The sequence below is a fragment of the Mustela nivalis genome (assembly GCF_964662115.1).
Source record: "Mustela nivalis genome assembly, chromosome: 13".
In the NCBI taxonomy this organism is placed as follows: domain Eukaryota; kingdom Metazoa; phylum Chordata; class Mammalia; order Carnivora; family Mustelidae; genus Mustela; species Mustela nivalis.
Genome location: NC_139032.1, coordinates 67,384,925 through 67,406,698, shown reverse-complemented (window position 1 = coordinate 67,406,698; position 21,774 = coordinate 67,384,925). Strand labels below are relative to the sequence as shown.

General features: G+C 40.4%; 1 protein-coding gene across 3 annotated transcripts in view; it reads right to left on the bottom strand.

Annotated features, from left to right (window-relative positions):
• SLC44A1 (solute carrier family 44 member 1) overlaps positions 1–21,774 on the bottom strand; it is a 200,485-nt gene that overhangs the window by 130,569 nt on the left and 48,142 nt on the right. For all 3 annotated transcript variants that reach the window (XM_082695097.1, XM_082695099.1, XM_082695098.1), the window contains exons 2-3: positions 12,998–13,087; positions 3,486–3,628 (exon numbers count right to left, since the gene is read on the bottom strand). In XM_082695097.1, coding sequence (XP_082551223.1) covers positions 3,486–3,628; positions 12,998–13,087 — 233 coding nt within the window. The remainder of the gene's footprint in view (positions 1–3,485; positions 3,629–12,997; positions 13,088–21,774) is intronic.

Here is a 21,774-nt window from a genome sequence, read left to right as displayed (position 1 = left end):
TTCTTTCTTTTTAAAGATTTTATTTATTTATTTGACAGAGAGAGATCACAAGCAGGCAGAGAGGCAGGCAGAGAGAGAGGAGGAAGCAGGCTCCCTGCTGAGCAGAGAGCCGGATACGGGACTCGATCCCAGGACCCTGAGATCATGACCTGAGCCGAAGGCAGCGGCTTAACCCACTGAGCCACCCAGGCGCCCCTTTATTAGTAGTCTTAATCGTATCCTCAAACTTGGTAATTCACTTCCTAGAAAATATTTCAAGAAAATAAATTTTTTACCCATTCAACAAACATTTGAGTATCTACTACATTCCAGGTACTGAGGATACAGTACTGAAAACAGACCTCACCTCTGCTTTCACAGAACTTAGAAGACACATTTAATAAATAACCACAAAATATATATGTAATTACACATATTATAGGACACAACGAGAATATTTTTATTTTTATATATATTTATTTATTGAATAATTTCATTTATTTATTTATTTATTTAAGTGCATTCAACACCCAACATGGGGTTCGAACTCACAACACCAAGATCAAGAGCATGTGCCTTGAGCATCTTTCTGATGGAGAAAAACAGTACTCATTCAAGCAAGAAAGAGTTCATTGTATTCAAGATTTTAGAGGATTTATTTATTAACTTATTCAACAAATATGTATGGAGGTAGGTCCTAGTAAGTACCAGGTACTGATACTTACTGAGGATAAGAAATGGGAGAAAATAGTGATCAAGATCAAGTTGATAAAATAGATATAAAAAAAATTCTACAGCCATGGTAGGTATGGTAGCTCTGGTAGTAATGAAGAAAGATGTATCAGGAAGTGAATGAAAACGGAGGAAACAAATGCATTTGGCAGGAAAAAGAAGAGGATGGAGTAAAAGTAACAAGCAAGCACAAAGGCACTGTGCCTTCTTTAAGACCCAAACAGGATAGACTTACCTGAGAAAGGTATGTTCAAAACGAATGAATCCTTAAAAATATTTATCTTCCATTTATAGATAGACTACTTAGATGGGTCAGCACTAAACTGTGTACATGCAGAGGAGAAGTAGAGATCAAAAATAAACAAACAGGGGGCCCTGGGTGGTACATTTGGTTGAGTGTCTGGATTTCGGCTCAGGTCATGATCTCCGGGTTGTGAGACTGAGCCCGGGTGAGAGTCTCTCTCACCTTCTCCCTCTCAATAAACAAACAAACATTTATACTTAAGGTATAGCTACACTTGGGAAACAATTTCTTCTACAGCAATCCATGAATGGCTCCCAGCTATGCTTAAGCACTCAGGGAAAAGTAACCACTTTTTTTGGAATAATAAGCAGGCTCTCTTTGCAAAAGACCAATATACATAAATATATACAAGGGGTGTGTGTGTGTGTGTACACACACATATATATAGTGTATAGAACATATAGTACATAGAGAATATCTATATCAGTATATAGAAAATACAAGGATTTGAAATTAAAAATTGATCAAATGAACTTCCATAAGGTTAAGTGTGAAGAGTGACATTTATACAAACCTTATGGTGACAATACGCTTGGAACCATCAGCAAGATATAAAGGGAGCCATAAACATGAGTATGACCTCATGTGAGCAACAGATCTGAGGGAAGAGAGCTCTTTTCCTCCTGTTTCCACAATTACCTAATTGGTAATATTTCATGTTTGGTACATGTCACCAGCATTGAAGAGTCAAAATGGATTGGACAGCATAGACACTACCCACAACAACAACAAAAGATGTGGAATTCTGTACTATTTTGCAACTTCTAGGAATCTAAAATTATTTCCAAAGAAAAAGTTTAAAAGGGCGCCTGGGTGGCTCAGCGGGTTAAGCCGCTGCCTTCGGCTCAGGTCATGATCTCAGGGTCCTGGGTTCGAGGCCCGCATCGGGTTCTCTGCTCAGCAGGGAGTCTGCTTCCTCCTCTCTCTCTCTGCCTGCCTCTCCATCTACTTGTAATTTCTCTCTGTCAAATAAATAAATAAAATCTTTAAAAAAAAAAAAGTTTAAAAATATATGAATGGGCTATCTTGTTATCAGAAATAACACAAGGCCTAAACATTGTGTTAATTCTATAAAGCAATAAAAAAAGCGATAAATGAAAATCCTCCAAATTACTCTCCGTGAGTCCAATTTTCACTTCTGTCAAGGGATGCAGGGCCTTATCCAGAATAAAGCTCATAGTCTGTGTTTGATATTCCACTGACCAACCAGACTTTTGAGAAAATCACTTCAATCTCTCTAAATCTCTGCTACACCTACCTCACAGCATGGTATCCTATGCTTGCCAACTATGATATGCTACACAAATAGTCACTGTTATTATTTGAAATTTTATTTATTTTAAATGCATTAGTCCTTCTTTCAATGGGGGACTATCTCTGAGATATGATTAACTATCTGGATTTCTTCAAGTTTGTGAAATTATCAAATTAATCTTAATACTTTTCAGGAAGGGCCCTGATTTAATAAACAGATTTATCTAATAATAAATATAGCTACTATGGGGTAGTTGGGTGGCTCAGGCATTAAGCGTCTGCCTTTCAGGTCATGATCCGAGGCTTCTGGGATGGAGCCCCACATTGGGCTCCCTGATGAAGAGGGAGGGAGTCTGCTTCTCCCTCTCCCTGATACTCCCCTACTTGTGCTCACTCTCCTGTCAAATAAGTAAATAAAATCATAAATAAATAAAGCAAGCTATATTATCCTGGAAAATGCTTCTTCACTGTTATTAATTGAATTGAGTAACCCATTATTTTGGTTAATTCTGAAGACCTGTTTTCATTTATTATGCTTGTCTAATCAAGTGTGATGGGACATTAATATACAGTGTGGACAAATACATTGACATCATACCTAAGATATGTTTGATGACATTTTCCTCACAGACATTAAAAATGAAGTCATAGCTCTCATGAAGAAAAAAGACAATTAAGACAGGAATTTCATAAAATGCAAAAGATGAAGCTTGAGAACACAAAACAAATTTTAAAGTCTGACAAAGAAAATGTTATCTTCCATAAAATTGGAAATTGATGTGTACTGTACTTATAAATGATGCATCACAAAATGTTTCGTTATACCTTTAATGTTTCAAAAAACATTACCATCCCTCTGTCGCCCATCAAGTACAATCTTAGGAAGAAAAAAATAATTACGTTATTTCCTGAGTTAAAACTTCATGTACAATCTAAAGGCTAATGGGAAAAGAGAGTATAGGTAGAACCCTCTCAAATCAAGCCTTTACTCATTAAAACCTTAAGATAGTTAATTTTAACTTGGCAGCTAATTTTATTTCCTGGCAATGTATTTACAGACCAAAAACAGGACTAATTTGAGGAGGCAGTTAAAAAAATAAAAATAAAAACACCAACAGGAGACATATAAAAATAATATTCAGTAAGATATTATTTTTATAACAGTAAGAAAAGCAGGATTTTTTACCCCCCTTCATTCAGCCAACAGTCTACTCACTTCCGATGGGTGTGGTCCATGCCACTGTTTGGTATTGCTTCCAACTTTGCATTTTTCTGCCCACAGATATTTCCATAGCTGTCGTATCCTGACACTAGTCTCGCTGCTGCACCTGTTGCTATTGAAAAGCCACAAATAAATCCCTAGAAAAAAAAAACAGAAAAAACATACAAATAAACCAGTTCAATAACAACAGTCACTACTTGATACGATAATGAGCTTCTTTTGTCCGCTGAAGGGAACAAAGAGCTATCTCTCCTTATTGCAAACACTATTCTACTGTTTTCCTGGGATTTCACAGAAGCAGCACAGAGAAGTCCACAGGGAAACACTATTTACTACGATAACAAAACAAATCTTAAGCTCTGACATCATAAGATTGTCTATGCATTTTATAATAGAAACAGCGGCTTCTCTGTATGGAACATCTGTGCTGTGCCAGGCTCCTACTAAGTGCTTACCAGACATTATCGCTAATCCTCAGGATGGGGAAACTGAGACCCAGAGAGGTTCAATAAGTTGCCCAACGCCAAAGAAGCTAGTAAAGATCAGAACATTAAATCAAACCCTGCTTGTTTCATTCTTTACTTTTATTTGGTTGTAAAGGAGCTCTGTTAAATGGACAACAGCAACAGATGAAAGAAAAAAAATTCAAAGAAGAATAGGTGTGTGGGTTTTAAATTATTATCACTCCGGTGCACGCAACACTCCTGTTTCCTTCCTGCAGTAAAGCTGTATACAAGCCAAAGAATTATGCCATGAAACACCACCATGCTTTTAAAACTGCAGACGCAAGGAGAGGGAGGCACTGGGTCTGTGTGCCACAAAGGTCACTCTGTTTCCTGGGAATAGGCTTCATCACAGTGCCAAAGGCAAATAAATGGTAGATGCTTCGGGAATGTATCATACCTGCTGAGTCAAGTACGCACTGACCAAGACAGAGCAATCTAGCCTACATTCACTGCAGGGAGCAGGCGTAACGATAGGAAATACGGTGAATCACTACAGATAAACTGAACTGGGCGAAAAGACTGGGGTTAGAAAAATCTTGCAACGTGGTCATTAAAAGGGTGAGTTTTTATTATCCTTCATGAAGTGGCCAATGAAGGCAGGGATTATCACCGTTTAATGTATTCTAGCCACGTCTCAGGAGTAGGACACATGTAAGCAGCTCAACTAGATCTCGGGCCCACGGTGCTCAGATCAGTACCCACATGCACCTCCTCCAAGAAGAGTGTTTCCCTCTTAAACATACTTTCCTAAAAAGGCAAACAAACTCTTTTTTTCTAAATAAACCCTCTGGTTTTATCTTGCGGGTGAGGAAAGGGAAAGGAGGGAGAGTGTGGCTTTAACTAATAGAAACTGCTTGAAACTGTGGCTTATAAAAAAGTCCACTCCAGGGCGCCTGGGTGGCTCAGTGGGTTAAGCCGCTGCCTTCGGCTCGGGTCATGATCTCAGGATCCTGGGATCGAGTCCCGCATCGGGATCTCTGCTCAGCAGGGAGCCTGCGTCCCTCTCTCTCTCTGTCTCTCTGTCTGCCTATCTGTCTACTGTGAACTCTCTCTGTCAAATAAATAAATAAAACTTAAAAAAAAAAAAATTCCACTCCAGAGAGGACCGAATTGTTGCTCTCATGCCTTCTGATCCCTGCCAAGTTATGTTAAGTCTCCGTCCCTCAGTTTACTCACCTGTAAAATGGGATAGTGAGTGTATAGCTCGTAAGAGCGCTGTATGGATGAAATAAAATAATCCTGTAAAGTGGTAAGAATCCTGTTCAGCACACAGTTAGAGCTCAATACATATTAGCTATTATTGTTGTTAGAAATGAGAATGTGTAAAGGAAACGATCACGGGTTCGGGGTCAGATAAAGCTTCGCTGATCAATGGAATACTGATGACTCTATATTCTACCTGTGTGACATTGGCCAAACCTGCTTAATGCTCTGTGCTTCAGTATTCCCATCTATAAACTGAGGATAAAACCACTTACCACAAAGGCTGCTATGAGAATCGCATGAAATAATGCATGTAAGTGTCTGTTTCAATAAAAATGTTAGTACCCTTCTGCCTCCAAGGAACAGCTAACTGCTTGCACTAGGGTTAGGCAGAGGCTGGTCGGGCCCACTCATTCACCCGCGCCTTTTGCCCTCTCCCTCCCTCTCTCTGGATTCCTCCATGGAAAATGCAAGAGAGTTCCATGTCAGGACCTCAAGCCAACAGTAAAACATGAGATAAAAACCATTTAAGCCCCTGCACACATACACATGTGCAAACCAGCATGCCATTTTAAACGTATCGATGAACTTCCAATTAGGAAATCCCACACCGAGCAAAACCCGGAAGTGGAGGTAAACATTAGGAGGTTTAATAGCTAACCTTTCCAACACAGTTCTTTGACAAGAAGAATCAGAGAATAACAGAAAGGGCACCCAGAGAGAGCTGGATTTACACCCTGGCTCTACCACTTATTACCTACGTGACTTTGATCCAATTACATACTTGGAGTGTTTCTTCCTCATCCCTCACAAAGCACTATCATCTATTTCATAGAAGATATGAATGTCATGATGAAGACTAAAGGAGAGGGATAATGCATCTCTAAGCCCTAGCTGGTCTGGTACATGGCTGGTCATAAGACATGGTAGCTGTTAGTGGGAAATTTGAAGGATAAAGCCAGACTACAAGAAGTTGACACCAATAATTGGGGACTAACCAAAAACTCCTTCAGTTCTCTCCTTTAGCACAAAAATTTCTAGGGGGAAAATGAGCGATACTGTCAGTAATTGTGTCACCACACAGAAACATTCAGACCACAATTACAATCTTCTTTCACTAGCCTGAAATAGCAAAGCCCTTGCATAATTAAAAGGTTATGTTCTTCTTTCACTTTTTATAGAAATTTTCTTATGTTTGATAAGTACTTTGTGTTACAGATTCCTTTAAATGGTTTCTGATTTCCCTTTCTGACTATTTTTAACAGTACTGTTGGACATGTGAGTTTTCTTCTTCTTCTTCTTCTTTTTAATCATAAGCCACCTCACATCCCTCTGGGATGTAGACAGAGGATAAATTATAAACGTTACATATATATGGTAAAATGGGACACTGATGTATTTTCACCCAGGCCACTTAAATTTCTTAGTTGCTTAGTAGCTTCCAAAGCCATTAGAGAAGAGAGGTTGAGAAGCTGCAGGGGAGAAAGCAAGGAGAAAAAAGTAAGCTAATAAGATAGGAAGAAACCATGACTATTATCCCAGGGACTTCCCATATGGTAGAAGTACTGACAATGGGGAACTAGGCCAAAAATAATTAAAAATACAATTGCCTTAAAAAAAAAAATTCTGAAGTCCAAATGCAGGAAGCAATATAGTTTCATATGAGAAAAAAAATATGGTACATGAAATTAAAATAGGATGAGAGAAACTTTACAGAATGCACTCAATAATTTAATGGCTCTAAGCAGGGAGAGGAAGAGGCATTCAAGAGAAGGAAATCATATTAATGAAGCAAATGATAAGGGGGATGAGGAAAGCTTTTATACGCCTATAGCAGAGAGCGATCACGGCAGAGAAAGTAAGCCTATTAGTAAGGAAGAGAACCGTGGCTAAAAATCTTAAAAGGACTGAGTTTCTGAAGTGCTTGCAGAACTGCTCTTTCGAGAGAGAGGAGGAGCAGACAAATGGAATCACAAACAGGAGGTGACTCAAGTCAGATCAGGGCATCTGGTGGTATGGATCCCAAGCCAGATCTTGCGAACTCGTTAAGTTCCCTATTGCCTGAGCGGGAGAAAGACAGTTTGCTAATTAATGAACTGGGCTCATTATTTCAATCTAAGAAGGAGGATTTGCTTAGATTCATTCACTATTAGTCAAAAGGAGGGACAAACTTTATTTCACAAGCATGTTTGAATTTCAAACCTGGAGGCTTAACATGCAACTGAGCAAGGCAGATGGCCTTAGTTTCGGTTTTGGGGGGCAGAAAAAAAAATGGGTCAGCCAAAACCTGTGTGGCAGGTGGGGATGAAATATGAATATGGGAAAATGTTTCAAAATAAAAACACGGGCAAAAAAGATCTTACTCCTACAGCTCTCTCCCAGGGATTCAAGAAAATATGCCTAGACCCTTTTTCCTCAAATACTACCTCCTTAGCTCTATCCCTAATCCTCTACCTCTATCCCTAAACTCCAAAGCTTGGCAGTCAATCTCCTAGTAACTAATTTGTCAAACCTCAAAGTAACATTTGGCTTCTGTTTCTCCTCTTTGTAGAACCCTGAGACCTGAAAGGCTATTAGGACTCAGCAGACAGGGTAAGAATGTCTGATGCACAGCTAATATTTATACTAACAAACAAAAAATTTAAACATTCTCCCAATCTTCCAGATCTCTCTAAAGTTTAATAGGATGCATTACTCTAAGAAAGAAGAAAGAAGCAATAAGCAAATATGACTGGAAGTCTAGAAAGGCCTGTCAATAAGCATTTATCAAGCACAATCAAACAGATGTCATGCAGGGGACGAAAGAGTTATAAGACATCAAGTTTACCCTGAAAGACCTGACATGTTCTCAAAAGATCAGAAAATAATGAGGTGTGAGGAAGCAAGATCAGAGAGGCTCAGTTTCACGGGCAGCCGGAGCAATGAATAAAAGAAATAAAACACATGGGCAAGGAATGCTAGACACCAAACCCAGCATGGCCTCAAACGATCCTTATGATTGTGGGGAAGTCACTTTAAATACTGAGACTCGGTTTCCCTACCTGTCACAAGGCTTGAACTAGGTTAATCTATAAAGCCCTCTCCTCGTCCCAAATTTTATGACCTTAAGGAAAAGTAGGTAGAGAGTAAAATGTTTCAGACTATACTTGCAGGAAGTAGGATAAACACATTGGGTCCAGCACAGTGACCGAGGATACAAAAAAAAAAAAGAGTGGACTAAAAGCAAATCGATTCAAACCTTAACAACAGTTTAAATAGCAAATTTTACATTATGTGTATTTTACAATAATTAAAAAAAAAAGTAAGGAAACAAAGATTTAACAGAAAGGAGGCAGGTATTTGGATCAGGTAACCTCAGGATAATTTTGGGCGTGCTATTCCTACTCTCTGATCCTACCATAGCTCAGACCATCACACAGATGACTAAACACTGCAGTCAGTCTTTGAGTCTTTCACTTTGTGCTGCATGCTCAACAATAGTTAATGAGGTAGAAACACTAGGCGCTGGGAAATAGACTAGTGCTATAAAATAAAAAAGGTCCTTGAAAGTGGTCTGAAGGGACAACATATGCAACGTCGTCTCCTACTCCCAGCTCTAGTCCAGAGCCTTCTCCAAAACTCCCAACTCTGCCTTTCCCACTGCTTATCTTTACCCACACCCTACCTCCCCTGAACTCATCTTCTCATTCCACATTTCCCCAGGCCACTTTTCCTTTCCTCCATCTACCCTGTCTGCCTTTGTAGTATCATCTCTTACCAGACCACACATGTAAGGGTATGAGTAGAGCGGACTCCTTGGTCTCCCTTCTCCATGCCTCTGGCCATTACTCTCGCCTCCTAACTGCACCAGAGGAAGTAAGAATGCTAAACTGTCTGCTTAGAATCTGAAATCCTGACGAGACCACTTGCTCCTGGCAGGTGAGGTTACTGTGTCCATGTTCCAAACAACAACTTTTCTATTGTTCCAATTCCAGGCAACAAAGGAAGGACGATTCTCGAGGCCTCGCCTTCTAGAGCTCTTCTCTTCCAGGTCCAATCCTGCCACTGTGTAACCTAGACAAGTTACTTAACATAGCCCTGTGCCTCTGTCTTCTTATCTGTAAAATGAGAATGATGTTAACAACAGCAGCGACTTCATTGTATAGCTGTGAAATGAAATGTTTCTGTGTCACATGCAGAATAGTCCCGAGTCTGCCATAAGCAGCGCCCGGTATCAGGAGTACGTGGTAGGGCGTCACCACTGTCCATGGTGAGCACTCCTATCAGGGCCAAGGAGCCCCCTCTTTCCTGCCTCATCTGGGCAGAGAGGGTCCAGATGGATCGATCTCTTCTCTCTTCTCACTCATACCTCTTTCCCGTGAAACAGAATGCAGTCACACTGTCCACCATGGGAAGGATCTTCGGGCCACGCAGCCCACGCTTCATTCTACAAGTTGTTTTTATGAAGGAGCTCTTCACTGAGTATAATCAGGTGACTTTCTGGCTCCTAACACAGTGCTTTGTTTATGCATCTCATTCTTGTTCCTTCACGTACACAGAAACTGTGGTTTGGAACTTACAAGCTGCGGTCAGATTTGATCTGAAAAACTCTACTCTGAACCCTCATACAAGAACCTCTTAGTCATCCTTACTCTGCTTCCCCCTTGTCTGCAACATCGATGACACTCTCTCTTCTCCTTTATCACGACGCTATTTCAGGTTTTCCACATGTTCCCTGGACTATTCCATCAGCCTCCAAAGCAGGCCCTCTTTATAATGTGTTATAAACCATCTACAACATCGGTTACCAGAGCCATCCTTCTAAACCCGGTCACATCATTTCTTGCTCACGACCCTTCAGTGAATGGGGGACCTGGGTGGCCACGTCAGTTAAGCGCCCGACTCTGATCTCCACTCAGGTCATGATCTCAGGGTTGTGAGACTGAGCCCTGTGTCAGGCTCCAGGCTGGGTATGGAGGCTGCTTGAATTTCTCTCTCCCTCTCCATCTACCCCTCCCCTGTTCACCCTCTTCTAAAAAAAGAAGGAAAGAAAGAATGAAAGGAGAAGAGAAAACTCTTCAGTGGTTTATTGGCACCTAAAACAGGAATCCCAACCCTGGCTGAACACCACAAACACAGAGATAAAGTAGAATCAGAGGAGGGATTCAGGAAAGAGTATTCTAAATTCTAGCTGCTTCTGATAGATAATCAACTTGTCCAAAATGAGAACCACTTGACTGCTACTTACTGGAAAACAGAAATCTAGAAGTACAATGTTACATGCAACTTTTTTTTAGAACAGAGTAAATGTATGTCCAGTGATTTCAAAATACTGATAATAGTTCAAATGTCGAAGGCGAGCATGGAAGGCGGGCCTGGAAAAACCCTGGACGTAAACGAGGAAATAAAGGTACAAATATTTATGAAGAGGTGAATGCGTGTAAGTAAAAAGATTAATGGTGAAGATGAATGAAATGAGACAAGGTCTTAAAATATTTCAAAGCATTACATAAATAAATATTTCAAAGGATAGGTATCAAGGAATTAGCAAAGAACTGCAAGTAAGGACGATGAATAAAGATTTGGCTTGAATATTCGGCCCCGAGATGACAGAAGAAGCAGACACCACGAGGTTAAAAGAGTATTCTAGTTCTAGTACTAGAACTAGTATTCTAGTTCCTATTCTACCTTTGCCCCACAAGACCAATATTCTATTCTTGGACAAGCTAATTTTTAACCTTGTTACACCTTGCTTGTAAGCTGGGGAGAAAACCTATTTCATAAGGTAAATGGGAGAATTTAATGAGATGAATCATACAAAAGCTTCAAGCATAGGATAACCTCAACAAACATTTGATGAATGTTTCTCAAAAAGAACGAAATCCTAAAGAAAAAAATAAACTTCTAAAAAATCATACAAAACAAATGCACAGAAGACAAAAAACTTTGTTCTACTCCTGTGTCCGCATGGCAACAGAACTTGGAAATTTCTCCAGTTCCCACATGGCAAAATGTGAGGTAAGCTCAACTGCATGAGACTAATCCATTAAAAAAAAAATCATTCCAAAACAAGTAACACTATGCCTGCAATTAAAAGTACACATAGTGGGTCTTAATTGCCATGGCACTGAAATCAAGGTTCTATTAATTACCATTGCATTAAAATGTGTCAGTGAACAGATAGCTCCCTACTCTAAGTCACTCCCAAATCAACCTATCAACATTAATTGACTGCACTTTCCTGAGCTCTTTTAGCATAGAAAATCAAAAGTACATGGAGAGGCAGGTACATGTTTTTATAAACATAATTTTGAAAGGTCAGCTGCCATCCATTTTGGGAATAATTCAGGGCGTAGGGAGAGGCTGTGCTAATTCTGTAAGCAAAAAAAAAAAAATCTTTCCCACACTCGGCACGCACACTGCATTTCAGGAACTACTCCACTAAACTAAGCAGACTCCTAAAAAACATCTTCCAAGTCCTAAGTGAGGAAATGGGTATTCTGATGTCTTCTAAATATCTTAGGTTTCATGAAACTGAGCCGTCTATTTAAAACGAACTTTCCTCATTTTACCTGCTTTATTATATCTCTTTAAAGTCGGCTGCTTTCTTTTCCTTTCTTCAGATGCGTAACAGGTCCCTGCAATTATGCTTTTTTGTCGGGATTAGGGTGGTTCTGTGGTCTGCAAATGGCATTTACGAGGCGAGCAGTTGCAGAGGACACAGAATCAGATTATCCTTAAAGAAGCTCTACAAAAGGTATGGGGAAATGAGGCTTAAAAACACTCATACATTTGTGAAAAAAAGCTGCCAGAGGTATTTATGTTTTAGTTGTAAAGACTAAGAAAGAGAGCATAATACCCCCCTGCAGAGTCCCTCTGAGGAAGGAAAAGGGGCTGACAGAAGACAGCACTGTCCTGGAAATGAAGAGGGCAGCTCTGGTACCAGCTCTCCCATGAACTAACAATTGGCCTTGGCATGGTCATTTCCATCTCCGGGTTTGATGCTTTCCATCTAAGAAATGAGGGGAATAAACCAGATGGGGGTTTCCAAGCCTGTTCTAACTCTAGCTGGCTTTAAACCCTGTTTTTCCCAGCCCAGCACACCTGCAGTGACTCTCCAGTCCCTGAAGCCTGTGTCAGAAATCCTGCCGGGCAGGGTTCGGGTGCTATTTGAAAAAGCCCCACCGACACTCTGCACCAGGGACTCTGCTCCTCCACCCTCGACACCCAGTGGAAAATCACCAAGTCCCTGATCTCCAATGGAGAGATGCCACCCTTTACAGCAGGCAGCGGGGGCCGAGTATGGGCAGAAGCAGAGAGCAGCCAGCCTCCTCTCTAGGAAGAACTAAAAGATGTCAGATTTGGAAACACTGTAGACATCCACTGGCACAAACTCTAACTGTATATAAAAGAACACCAAATCCCCCAGGGGCACACTGGTGCAAAAACAGTCAGGCTTGTGTGACTGGGTTGGATATGTACTCAGGACTCAGGGGCCAGGGCTCTGCTCAACACTCCAACAAGACAATTCACAGAAATTTATGTCTCATGATCTGTCTTTCTTAAATGATCTAGTCCAGGGGACAGTTCCAATCCTCTTAATTTTATCTCATATATCAAAGGGTACCAAATACCAACAAATTGTATATGGGACAAAAATAACCGGATTCAATGGTCTCCTAGGACCTCCAGTCATAAGCAATCCAGAAGGAGTTAAACATAAATCAAATAACAAGCTCCCTCTTTAGACCAGTTCCGCATCATTCCCCTGGATCATTGAGTCCGCCAGGATCTAATGATCTGTGAGAGGGTCCTTACCATCCCAATGCAGAAGAGGATAAAGAGCAGCAGCCATGGGATGTCTGTACAGCTACGGTCCTCCAGCGGCTTCCATTCTCGTTTAGAGCTCTAACGGAAAACACACAGTAAGAGACTGGTAAGCGTTAAATGTAAAGTAGGAAGGCACAAACATACCACTTATTCCTAGATTGCTTCTTTTTTTTTTTTTTTAAGATTTTATTTATTTATTTGACAGACAGAGATCACAAGTAGGCAGAGAGGCAGGCAGAGAGAAAGGGAAGCAGGCTCCCCACTGAGCAGAGAGTCTGATGCGGGGCTCCATCCCAGGACCCTAGGAGCATGACCTGAGCTGAAGGCAGAGGCTTTAACCCACTGAGCCACCCAGGCGCCCCCTAGCTTGCTTCTTGCCTGACAAGTTTCTTTCTTTCTTCTTCTTCTTCTTCTTCTTTTTTTAAAAGATTTTATTTATTTATTTATTTGACAGAGATCACAAGTAGGCAGAGAGGCAGGCGGGGGCAGGGGGGGAGCAGGCTCCCTGTTGAGCAGAGAGCCCGATGCGGGGCTCGATCCCAGGACCCCGAGATCACGACCAGAGCCAAAGGCAGAGGTTTAACCCACTGAGCCACCCAGGTGCCCCTCCTGACACGTTTCTTACTTAACATTTTAAGATACAACTCGAATATGTGTCACCTTTCTGGGAAGTCTTCCCTAACTCCCATCGTTCTTCCTGGCCAGGCAGACTACTGACTGCAATGCTTTTTTTTTTTTTTTTTTCTACCTCTATTATGGCATTTAGGATCCTGAATTGAAATACGTTGAGCTGTGTCTCCAGAAGATCATGAGCTTCCCAAGGGAAGAGACCTCTTCTCATTTCCTGGCATCTATATGACACTGGAGGGTCCCAGATATGTACTCAGTGTGAGCTTTTTAAAATGAATAAACAGGGGTGCCTGTTGGGCTCAGTGGGTTAAGTGTCTGACTCTTGTTATCAGCTCAGGTTGTGATCTCGGGCTTTTGAGTTCAAGCCCCATGTTGGGCTCTAGCGCTGGATATAGAGTCTGCTTAAAATAAATAAAATTTTAAAAAAGAACAAATTCTTCCAACTTCAATCTTTGTGGTAGCTTTCCCTTTGAGTGTCCAGATGCTAAACTTATAGAATGTGCTTTACATGTGTCCTCTTCTAGATAGAAAGCCCATTAAAATGAATTCCTATTCAGGGGTAGCTTCTTTTATATCTAATAAGATTCAGGAAGGAAAAACTGAATTAAAACATATTTACAGACTGATCTGAGTAACTCCTTACCTACCATCCACAGATCTTTAATCTGTTTCTGGGAAGTTTAAAGAGTTTCTAGATCAAACAGTGATCCCCCTAACTAAAGAACTAGAAGCATTCTAAACGTGAATTTGCAAAGTATTGACTAGAATCTTGATCGTATTTTTCTTTCTTATAGCAAAGAGTCTTAAGTTTTCAAGTCATCTTACAAATACCTTTTACCAGAATGTAATTGAAATAATACCCCTAGCTTTCTAATGAACAAAAATCCCAGAGCCTCACCCCCTCTGCTAAAAAATAAACAGAAAAGACGGAGAGATGGTAGTCTTGGGAAAACTATGGGAAAAGTTGCTGTAAGAAGACGGCTGTGGCCTCCAACGGCTTCCATGACAAGATCAGGAAGCCATCTGGGAAGGCTTATCTGCAGGAAAGGGCACACAAGCAGAAGGCAGCTGGAGATAATAGGAGCCTTCCAGTATAATTAGCATTTGGAGTGCAAGAGTGAGAAACTGGTTCTCAGGTTTGCTTATTAGCTTTCCCTCCCTTAATTAAAAAAAAAAAAAAAAAAGGTTTTAGCTAGGTACCCTTTAATAAGCTGATGAAAGGTACACAGTCTTGTCTTGGGAGGTATGCATCTATTTGCGTAAGGACCCCAGGTTAGGAAGCTCAACTTTAAAATACCTGCCTGTCCGGCACCACTATCCGGGTGGCTCAGCGGGTTAAGCCTTTGCCTTCGGCTCAGTTCATGATCTCAGGGTCCTGGGATCCAGCCCCACATCAGGCTCCCTGCTCAGCAGGGAGTCTACTGCCCCCGCCCCCAGCCTCTCTGCCTACTTGTGATCTCCCTCTCTGTCCAATAAAATCGTTAAAATAAAATAAAATACCTGCCTATCAATGTTGAGGGCAGAGAGTATGAACTTCAACCTTTCCTTCCTGAACCCCTTTGTGCTAACCAGATAAATGCTTTCTCCTTGTTTAGTGCCTTATACTGTTCAATTGTTCAACAACAACAACAACAAAAAACCCCACTACCCTTGATAGTTTGCTCCCAGACACCCACACAAGAAAACAAAAGAGCAGTAGTGAGTCATGGGGAAAAACCTTACCCGGAGACTCTAACTAGCATTAAAAACCAAGAGTGAGTAGGCAGTTTTTTTCCAGAGGAATGTAACACTGGAAAATGGATAAAGGGCTCCGTTCTCTCCCTGGTTCTGTCATTAGCTAGCTACATGACTTTAGATAAATTGCTTTCTCTCTCTGGGTGGCAGGAAGGAGTTAGATTGGATCTTTTAAGTTCCTTCCAACTCTGAAAATCTGTGATCAGGAGGACAGTTTTGTGAAAATTTTTATTATGACCAAAAAAAAAAAATCTACAAAAATAATTTGACATTATTCCTTGTATTATTCAAGTTCAAGAATGCCTGTATTGTGGTCTGTGCTTTGGAAGACAGTTGCTCACAGTATAAAAAAGAATGTTTCTTTGTATTAAATAATTTCCATTTTGAGTAATCCCCATTACAGTAAAATTATTTACAAACACAGAATCTGGACACCTCTTTGAAATTCACTGTATTTACTCTAAGGTAATTCCCAGAGCAACAGCTACTTTAAAATCTGATATTTGTTTATTTTAACAGTCAGGGGTAGGGTTGGGGGGGGGGCTTAGACTGAAGGAGTTTATTTCTCCACAACTATTGTCTTAGTAGTTTTACCTTAGACCAACATTCTTTTTTTAATGCTTAGATTTTCACCTATAACATAAAGAAAGTGGGATTTCATTCTTGACCAGAAACATACAAAGATTCAACATCTCAGCAATACAACTTACTGTGGGCCACTTCTAACCAAATATATTAAAAAAAAACAAAAACAAAAACAAAAAAACTTTTCACTGGGGATGAGAAGTAGAAAAAGGATAGGGGTTACATATAAAAAACAGTGATGAAGTACAAATTAGAACAGAAGAACCACAAAGCAGGGGGCGGTCGCCCTCACTCAAAGAATTAAAGAATCAGGGGATGGAGGGCTTACTTCTTGGAGCTATTCTGAGGATCCTGTCACACAGTAAACACTCATTCTCGGTTATTATTCTTATTCATCAACACTCACTTTTTAGTTCCCCCTCTCCCTATTGTTAAAATATTCTTTTACCAGATGGACCTCCCCAACTGAAAGAAATAAAAAAAGTAAACTTGCCTTTCCCCTTTGATTTATTAATATTTAACTTAACAGCAGCATATTTTCATTTTAGCTATTATTCTTTTTTTTTTTTTAAGATTTTATTTATTTGACACAGAGAGAGATCACAAGTAGGCAGAGAGGCAGGCAGAGAGAGAGGGGGAAGAAGGCTCCCCGCTGAGCAGAGAGCCCAACACAGGGCTCGATCCCAGGACCCTGGGATCATGACCTGAGCCAAAGGCAGAGGCTTTAACCCACTGAGCCACCCAGGAGCCCCATCATTTTAGCTATTATTCTTAATGCTATCAGTCATTCATCATGATTAACTAGGCACTATACCCAAACCTTTACATACTTGATGTCTTCTTTACATATATCTTCAGAACAGCTGGTGAAGGTATCCTTATTTCACCAATTAAAAAACAACAACAAAAACTCAAGCTTAAAGTTAAATAATCAGCCCAAGATTTTACAGCTGTGCAACCAGAATCTGAATCCAAGTACGGGACTACAAAGCCAAATCCAATGAAAATATCCTTAATTTGTACCAGTCAGTAAGGAGCAAAAAACTCCATTAGTTTTTCTTCACAACACAAAATTTGGGAGCCAAACCAATTATTTAAAATCCTATATGCACAGAGAGAGTGAGATGTTTTATGAGCCATGACATTTCTCAAGCAAGTCAAGAAGCCCAACAGTTGAAAAATTTTAATGATTCTTTAACAGATTTAACCAAGTGGCAACTGGATTTAATGCTGTCTGTTTCTTCCAATTAAAATCCACATAGACCCGGCAAAGTAAAATGTTCTACAAAACCACTTTTAAAATGTGATTTTTATCCCTTTCTCAAATTCTACATGAGATTAATACAGGCTGTCAATAAATGTTAGGTCCCTTCCTCTTCACAGAATCTTACAATTTAGGAATTAAATAGGGTCAAAGTAATCATACCCTGCAAGCCTTGAGTGACAGTGATTGAGACTGAGGGAAGAGAGAGGCAGGGTCTAGCCCAAAGGATCACATTGATTCCCCAAAACAATTCTGTTAGTCATTATTATATATTCCTGATTTTTTTCTTTTGTAAAAGAGAAAACCAAGGTTCCGAGAAAATAACTGAAAAATCTATTTCTGAAACCTGAAACCTCAATCTTAAGTGGAGAGTTGGACAATATAAGAGTTAAGGGAATGCTAAAAATAAAAAACATGGTAACGAGATGAAGAATGCTTTTGTCAGCCTCATCAATAGACTAAACACAGCTGAGGAAAGAATCAATAAACTGAAGGATAGGTCAATAGAAATTACTGACAGGGAAACACAAAGAAAAAAGAGTGAAAAATTAAAAAAAAAAAACCCACAACCAAGCATCCAAGAACTATAGGGCAATATCAAATGGTCTAACATATGTGTAATTGGAATCCCAGAAGAAGGATGAATGGGACAGAGAAAATGTTAGAAGAAATAATGACTAAGAATTTTCCAAAAATTGTAACAAAAGAAATTTATAACAAAATTAGCATAGTTATATTTACAAAATGTTAACAAAAGAAATCAAAGCACAGATCCAAGAAGCTCAGAGAATCCCAAGCAGGATAAATCGAGCACACATATATGTGTGTGCATACACACACAATATACACCCTACATACATTATATTCAAACTGTTGGAAACCAAAAATACAGAGATCATCTTGATGGCAGTGGACAGGGGCAGGGCACAAAGATTAAACAAACTTCTTGTCAAAAACTATGCAAAGCAAAAAACTATGCAATGACATCTTTAGATTACTGAAAAAAAAATTTTTTTTTAATTTTATTTATTTATTTGTCAGAGAGAGAGAGAGGGAGAGAGAGTGAGCACAGGCAGACAGAATGGCTGGCAGAGGCAGAGGGAGAAACAGGCTCCCTGCTGAGCAAGAAGCCTGATGTGGAACTCGATCCCAGGACGCCGGGATCATGACCTGAGCCGAAGGCAGCTGCCCAACCAACTGAGCCACCCAGGCATCCCTGAAAAAATTTTTAAAAAACAACCGGCACACTAGAGGCACCTGGGTGGCTCAGTTGGTTAAGCACCTGCCTTCAGCTCAGGCCATGATCTCAGCATTCCAGGATCAAGTCCCATGTTGGGCTTCCTGCTCAATGGAGAGTCTGCTTCTCCCTCTTCCTCTGTCCCTCTCCCACCTCACTCATGCCCTCTCTCTCTCTAAAAAAATCTCTCTTAAAAAAAAAAAAAAAAAAAAAAAAGAAGAAGCCAAAAGAACTAACACTATTAACCCAGAATCCTATACCCCTCAAAAAAATGTTTCTCAGGAATATTTTTTCAAACAAAAATTTAAGAATTTATTAACAGCAAACCTCAACTACAAAAAAGTTTTTAAAATGTCTTCAGATAGAAAGGATAAAATACCAGATAAATTTCAATGTACACAAAGAAACAAAGATTCCCAAAAATGGATAAAGTTAAAGAGTGAAATTTCCCATAATAAAGTTTTAAAATTATTGATTTATTTATCTGAGAGAGAGGGAGAGAGAGAGAGAGAATGTGAGCAAGGGAGGGGGCAGAGGGAGAGGGGGACAAGCAGACTCCCTGAGCATAGACCTGGAAGCAGGGCTCAATCCCAGGACCCTGAGATCATGACCTGACCAGAAACCAAGAGTCAGTTGCTCAACTGACTGAGCCAGGCGCCCTAAAGTTTTGTTGTTGTTTTTTTTAATTAAAAAGATAACGGTGTGACTATATGTGTACAAGGACATTTACCCTATAGTCTTTTTACTTACACAAGGTCAATATCTAGGAATTGTAATTTTTAATACTAGTACTAGACCATAAAAAATAATTCTCAGTCAGACCACAACCGACCTCCATCTTATGTTTTTCCTTTTAAAGATTATTTATTTTGAGAGTGAGAGTGCACGTGCGCATGAGCAGGAGGATCAAGCAGACTCTGCGCTGAGCACAGAGCCCGACGCAGGGCTTGAGCTTTCGACCCTGAGATCACGACCTGAGCCAAAACCAACAGTCCGACATTTAACCAACTGAGTCACCTGGACTCCCCTGACCTCTACCTCATGTTTATGTTTTATTATATTCATATCCGTGAAGATAGGGAAGAACAATGTTTAATATCTTCACATTCCTTCTTACGTTTTACCCATCATAGATGGAAAGAAAGAAAGGGAGGGAAGGAAGGGGGAGGGGAGGGGAGGGGGAGGGGAGGAGGGAGGAAGGAAGCAAAGCTTCCACCGTATCTCTTACAGAAGTCTTAGCCCAGGCAGCTGTGTCCTAGACTCCACATTCACTACGAGCCCCAATCACCTAGAACCATCTGATGAATCTGATGTGGTATAGCAGGGATATGTATTTTTTAAACCTGTAATGTTGTGACCTAAATGTCCACGTTATTTCTAATGAAAACATGGCTCCTGAGTGAATGTATTACAGATAATAGGAACACACAGAGCTTTGGACAAATGATATGTAATAACCAGTCAGGTCAAATCAGGTATCACTGGAGGGCATCAGCAGTAAACAGAGCAGGCAGGGTGGACCAAGGGTAGGAAAAGGTCTGGCAGATGTGAATCTAGTTCATGGAAGTGGGCAGGGCAGAAAGGATTGGGAAAAAAAAGAAAAGATCAGAGAGGCAATACCAACAATCCAGAAATGAGACAAGCAGGCCTCAAACACCGAGACAAGGAGGGTCCAGGAAGTCACAAGACAGATACCCAGGTGATATCTAAGAGCCAAGGACTGAATGTTTCCAGCCTCTTCATACTCTGTGCTTACTCTCTGTATGACTTTCTCCTAATTAAGATGAAAGTACGAAGCTTCCCCAAAAGATTCTTACACTAATCTAATAACAGTATTTCCTAATGCTATGAATCTTTCCTTGACATGCCAGACTTGTGCAGACATGATTCGAAAATAATGAAAAATGTGCTACAAAAAAAGCACAATTACACTAAGAAGTTACTCGATTTTCAGACAATACTCTCAGGCATTCTGTTGATTCTTCAGATCGATACTGAGTGCCACACAATGGACCTGAGATTCAAAGCCAAGTATGATAGCCCCATCCTCACTGGGCTCCAGTTTAAAAAGAGAAAGACAAATTAGCTACTATGGTATCGCCAAGTGATGCCAAAATAGAGACGTGTAAAACGTAATGCAGGAAAAGAGATGTGGAACTATTGAGTAAACGCTTGTGAGATCTGTTGAAATGACCTCGCAAATTCTGAGGCAAACACTGAAAAATGATCCTTCGGTGTCTGAAATAGAATGTTGTTTTTGTGCCCAAAACATACTGAAAATTCTCGCTCTCTATGGTGCGGAAATATTGACTGCCAAGTAAGAATTACTCCACTCAGAAGTCGTAAACAAACAGAACATTAAGTTGGCTTAAAAATACAAAAACCAGCCATTCCTTAGCTTTGTTTCCATTAAGATTACTTTCTATTAAAGACTCTACTGTGCCTCCAGTTAGGAATGGGCCTTCCAGTCTTTTCAGACTGAAAAGTGGTTTTACCTTCTTTTGGGGCACAATTAGTGCAGCCCTGTACTAACTAAGCTACTCAAATATTTTCATGTTGATGTCACTGGTGAGACTCCTAAGTCTGGTCGCAGACATCTAGAATTGCATCAGCTGGAAATTTTGGCTGCACTAAGTGACCACAAGCTCCTTTGTCATTTCCCCTGAGTGAGCTGGGGGACTGTATTCTCCTACATTCAAAGCAGCACGAAGCGTCAACCCAGGAGGCTGGTGTTAATGCTGCCAAGAAAGGACAAGCCAGCATTCATTCCAACACTGAGGGCCAGGAGTTCACAGCTACAGCTGCCCAATACTTCTGTGTTTTGATCAATGGGGAGGTACAGCAAAAGCATTCATTATTACTAATTAGGTACAGAAGTTCAGAAATTTGAGCAGAATCAAGATTCTCCTTATAAGGTCATTGACACATGCCTACACTCCCACATGCCAGCAATGAAAGTTAAACAGGTAAATCAGGAATAACAGGAACCTGAAGCCTCCACCTCATGAGAAGCACACGGACACCATGTGTGGGCCTAGATCTCTGCAGCTTGGATCCATCCTTTCCAACCGCGCTCCTTTCCCAGCCAACTGTGCATGTGAAGGCCAAAGCAAGCTGAGATGTAGCCTCTCATGCAGGACAGATTCCCAGGAGGTCTCCTTGAGGTGTGTTTGCTAATGTGTTGAATAATAAAATTCCCCACCCCACCCCCCTGCAGTGTTGTTTTTTTGGTTTTGGGGTTTTTGTTTTTTGGGGTTTTTTTTTGGAGGAACATCATGGTCTCTCTACTGCCTGGATAAACAGACCACCTCCAAA